The following is a 5390-nucleotide window of genomic DNA, read 5'->3' on the forward strand; positions in this document are numbered from 1 at the left end:
CAGGTTGTTTCTGAAATGCACGTTTCTCTTCAAATATATACGGTTCAAACAAAACCTTTTTTTACACTCTGTTACCATCACAGGATTAAAAATCAATGTTTTACTTTTTTGGTCAATCCCTCCCAATTCTGGTTTTGCTGCCACAGTCATGGAACCTTCATACTCACTGGCAGAAAAACAGAGTACAACTTATACTTATACTTATACTTACTTATACTCTTATAATTCAAGAGTACAACTTAAATATAATTAGTGCTCTGTCCTGTGAACAAACAGGAAGCTAATCTTTACAGATTTTAGGATTTTTTTTGCTTTTGTTTAAGGACATCACTGATCAAATTTAGATGGTCCCATGAGCTTCTTCTAGCCTTTAGGTTTTTTTTTTGTTTTTTTTTGGTAATTATTGAATTAGGAATCCCTCACCAATCTTTACTTTCCTGATTATACTCTACCTAGTTTTTTTCACTTTTGAACCATTTAACTTATTTTAATGACAGACAAAACCTTTTTTAAACTCACTTTTAGCTTTTAACCATGAATATGAACAAAAAGACTATACAGGGAGGTCAGGTATAAGCTTACCATTGTTTAAATGGGATAAAACTCAAAAGGGCACCTATCCTGTATCCTGTGTTCAATAAGTCATCATGACAAAACATAAGTAATTCACATGCACAGTAACAGCTTTCAGAGCCAAACTCTGCAGAAGACTTTTTGATTGATCTGAGTAACAGTAAACATTTGCCAGAGATTTATTATGTTATGCCTGAATTTAAATGCTTTTTATTGATTGATTTTTTTTTAAAGTCATTGAATCATCATTGCTGTCTTTAATAGGGACCACTTGGACCACCCGGGACTGTGGGACTGTTAGGGGAAATTGGTCAAAAGGTGGGCAAATTGAGAACACTCACTTATATTTGCAGTTAAACAGATGCAGACCTGCATATTTCACATGTGTTCATCTGCACTGACAAAAGCAATATTGTGAAAACTAAATACTAAAATATGGGGCACATGTTGTACAGCCTCTTCCAGGCTGACACACAACAGACACACAACACTTTTAAGTCAGTAATCTTTCCTATTGCAACTAATCACAACACATTTTACTTTTTTCTAACCAGACAATGTGCAGTCAGTCATTTTTCTGTCTAATAATTTATCTTTTATTTTGTTTACAAAAATATAGGGTCCTCCAGGTAAAGTTGGTGAACCAGGGTTGCCAGGCGAACCTGGAGAGAAAGTAAGACAACAAATCTGTTGACGTTCTGCATAAATGCATCATTTTGAGCACAAGAACTTACTCACAAATTTTCCACAGGGGGCCATTGGACTGGCTGGGAATATTGGAGAGCAAGGACTAATAGGACAGAGGGTATGATTATGTGAAATAAACTGCAAACTTGCTTTTTCTATAGATATGTATTTTATGGGATTGTGTGTGTTTTTATGTGCAGGGAGAGCCAGGCCTAGAGGGAGAAGGTGGTCCAGCTGGTCCCGATGGAGCAAAGGTGATCAGTTTTTAAATATGGCCCTTAAAGCTGAATTGTTTCACTGTAAATGAAAAAAATCTAAAATATAGCCATATTTTAGGTATAAAGTAAACAGAGACTTGTCATGATTATGTGATCAGGGTGAAAAAGGTGACATGGGTCAAGAGGGTGACAACGGTGAAAAGGGTGAAACTGGACTTAAGGGAAAGGAGGGTCCAAATGGTAGTCCTGGATTTACTGGTGTCAGGGTAAGTCGTCTTTTGACAGAAATTCACGCACACATTTTAATAAGTTTTAGGAGCTCCTTGCCTTCAATTTAATAAATCTATTTGTGTTTAATTTGTTGTCTTTGTAGGGCCCAGAGGGGAAGCCAGGTAAAATTGGAGAACGGGGCAAACCTGGGCCAAAGGTATGATGAACTCTGAAAACAGATTATTACTTTAGTCAAATGTTATTTTGTTTGCTTGTTTGTTTGTATTTATTCCATCCATACATACACATACATTATCTTCCACCGACTCCAGAACAAATGAAAGGGGAGGGATGGATGGATGGATGGATGGATGGATGGATGGATGGAGGGAAGGAATAAAAAAAATCCACAAAGAAGGACATAGAAGATATATGTTGTCTGCCTTATGAATGTCTAGGGAGCTAAAGGCCATATTGGTCACCTTGGAGAGACAGGAATGGTGGGAAAGATTGGATCATCAGGATTTGTTGGGCCAAAGGCGTCCAGAGGAACAACTGGACATGTGGTAAAGTGAAAACAAAATAATAATAATGAACAACATTGAAATTAAATAATTTGACATTAAATGATGTAATGGATATTTTTGACAAACTATGCAATATTTCTTGCCTTTAGGGAGCTCCAGGTCGAATGGGTCAGCAGGGGGACACAGGTCTTCCAGGTTATGAGGTAAGATCACTTGTTTGAAGTCTGTGTATGTGAGTTGACAAGAAAAAATCAACGTGTTGTGGCTGTTTGATACTTCTATAAGATTTCTGGGTGTTTATGTTCACAGGGTCATCAGGGAAAACAAGGGCCCTTGGGGTCACCTGGACCAAAAGGTGAAAAGGTACACCTCATTCACTTAACAATAAACCAAACTAAAAATAAAAATATTTTCTTGTGTCTGAACTCTGCTAATTTGTATGACCACAGTACCTGTCAAAATTCAAAGCTTATAATCTCAAAAGCATTAACGTTTTATTTCCTGTGTGAAAGATCAACATTTTTTCTGTTCTGATTTTTGTTTTTAGGGTGAACAAGGCGATGATGGGAAGAAGGAAGGTCCTCCTGGTCCTCAAGGTCTGATTGTAAGTCAACTTTGGCCTAATGTACTTTCTCCCTTGACTGTTTTTTTTTTTCAAAGTAAATCTTAAAATTGGCAGGTTATTTTTATATATTTATTTATTGTGTGATCAGGGACCTCCTGGTGACAGAGGAGAGAGAGGTGAACCAGGAGACTCAGGGTACAAAGTATGTACTCCATTGTCTTGTTTAATCACTTCATTAAATGTTTTGGTTTATCAAATTAATGTTCCGTTCTTATATTGAAGGGTCAAATTGGTGTGGATGGAGAACGAGGCAGAACTGGAGCTCCTGGACAACCGGTTAGTGTCAAAATAATTGAGTTTCACATAGGCCTATAGTTCTGTCATTGAGTTTATACAAAGCATTTACCAGTACATCTATTCTTTTATGCTTTTATTTATACAACTGTGATTTCTAGGGGCACTCTGGACCTAGAGGCCAGCAGGGACCTAAAGGGGCCAAAGGGGACCAAGTAAGAATGTGAAGCTTACAAATCTTTTTCTATTTTGTGTTTCACTTTTGGAATTGCCTTAGAGTGCGCAACTAAGCTCCAAGCTTCAGTCCTTCAATGACATCACATCTGTCTTAGACAGAGTAGTTGAGCCATGATCGGGGCTTTGCCCATTACTATGGTCAACCAACCACCCCATACTCATTCTCGCTTTCTAATGATTTGTTCAATTAGCTTTGTAGAAATCTAGTAGAGTGTTGTATGAATGGGTAAATGAGGACACATATTGTAGTGTAAAGCGCTTTGAGTATCTTGAAATAAGATAGAAAGGCACTATATAAGTTCAGTCCATTTACCATTTACCATTTCTTCTGACAGAAACTAAAACTAAACTTCATCAGCTTGGTCAGTCTAGCTTGGTTAGCTGCTTAACATTTCTCAGGCATACATTGCTAAACCTATTTCCCAGTTTCAGTTTGAATAATGCTCAGTAAGTTTGTGCTTTGTGATAAGTATCCTAACTGCATTAAAGGAGCAGTGACCACCTGCTTCAGTTTTGTTTTGATAAAGTGGTCACAGGTGTAACACAAGCTAACATATCGAAGCAAATTTGTCTTCACTTGGGCATGGCAATAGTTTGCTAGCCAAAAGGATTGTTCTTCAGCTAATGTATTAAAATGAGCTGATTCAGACAAAATGCTTAGCTCAAATTTCCCACCAACCTCAAATTTGAAGGAGCAGTGGTCACAAAGGTGCAGGACTTCAAGTACTTGGGATCCACTATCCAGGAAAATGGAGAGTGTGGTAAAGAGGTGAAAGAGAGTCCAGGCAGAATGGAGTGGATGGAGAGAAGTTTCAGGAGTGATTTGTGACAAAAAGTTGTCAGCAAAGGTCAAAGGAAAATTTTCCAAGACAGTGGTGAGACAGCTATGTTGTATGGTCTGGAGACAGTGGTGTTGACAAAAAGACAGGAGAAAGAACTGGAAGTGGCAGAAAGGAAGATGTTGAGGTTCTCCTTAGAAGTGACAAGGATGGATACGATTTGGAATGAGATCATCAGAGGTACAACACAGGTTGAACAACTGGGAGATGAAGTTAGAGAGGCCAGACTGAGATGGTTTGGGCATGTCCAGAGGAGGGACAGTGGGTATATTGGTAGAAGGATGTTAGAAATGCAGCTGCCAGGAAAAAGACAAAGAGGAAGGCCAAAGAGGAGCTATATGGATACAGTTAAGAGAGGACATGGAGGTAGTTGGAGTGAGGACAGAGGATGCAGAGGACAGAGAGAGATGGAGAAGGATGACTCGCTGTGGCGACCCCTGAAGAGGAAAAAGCCAAAAGAAAAAGAAGAAGATTAGCTCAAATTTGACACTGCTGCTTGTGCTTGCGACAGACAAGCTTATTTTACATGAAAAGCTACACCCTCCATCTTTTGCCATGTCTACATCCGCTATCAACAATAAAGTGTTGGAACTGAAAGCCTGGGAGGCTATATCATGAATGCCTGGCATCATTCGGTGCCACCATCTGGGCCCTCGGACCCTTACATGATGTGCATAGCATGCGTGAGTGCCAAACATGCAAAAGCGAGTAGCAGTTACTAAGAGCCATGAATCATGCCTTTCTGCAACCACAGTGACAGGTGATGGCTATCAGACATAAGCCAGCACAAACTGGGCAGACATGTATGTCTGCAGATGGGCCACCTCAAAACTGGGCATCCTGTGGCCTGCAGCTCAGAATGCGGAGGGTAAAGAATAGGCCCTCTATAATAATGGAAAGACGCTCCCACTAACCTCAACACCAGCAAAACAGATTCTACCAGTTGTCCCAGCTTGTTTGAGAGAAATGAGGTGTTATTAGTTGAGCCCTTTTAGAAGCAAGCTCATGTATGAAAAGATGCTCCAAGTCAAAGATATAGGAGATGGTAAAACTGGGGCTAGCCAAACCCTAGCTGTAGAGTCTTCAATAGTGTACAACCTCTTCCATTCCAGCACCCTCAAACATCTCTCTCAACAAAATCAACCGTTTCAGTGAGTTGAGTTATCAGAAATTGTACATCCTAATGCAGTCACAATGTTGTCAGCATATCAAGCCTCAGTTTTACCATCTCCTATATCTT

The 5390-nt window shown here is 39.4% G+C and overlaps 1 protein-coding gene across 1 annotated transcript in view; it reads left to right on the top strand.

Moving 5' to 3' along the window:
- The window catches only part of LOC119424437 (collagen alpha-1(XXVII) chain A), a gene marked incomplete at its 3' end in the record, with an annotated part of 4927 nt that extends 1638 nt beyond the window's left edge, over nucleotides 1–3289 (top strand). Inside the window, 13 exon segments of the mRNA XM_037691916.1 lie at nucleotides 838–891; nucleotides 1193–1246; nucleotides 1325–1378; nucleotides 1461–1514; nucleotides 1637–1744; nucleotides 1852–1905; nucleotides 2147–2254; nucleotides 2365–2418; nucleotides 2525–2578; nucleotides 2763–2819; nucleotides 2929–2982; nucleotides 3063–3116; nucleotides 3236–3289. Coding sequence (XP_037547844.1) covers nucleotides 1652–1744; nucleotides 1852–1905; nucleotides 2147–2254; nucleotides 2365–2418; nucleotides 2525–2578; nucleotides 2763–2819; nucleotides 2929–2982; nucleotides 3063–3116; nucleotides 3236–3289 — 582 coding nt within the window.
- Between the last annotated feature and the right edge of the window lie 2101 nt (nucleotides 3290–5390).

Source organism: Nematolebias whitei, chromosome 18, assembly GCF_014905685.2.
Source record: "Nematolebias whitei isolate Nwh7 chromosome 18, NemWhi1, whole genome shotgun sequence".
Classification (NCBI taxonomy): Eukaryota; Metazoa; Chordata; class Actinopteri; order Cyprinodontiformes; family Rivulidae; genus Nematolebias; species Nematolebias whitei.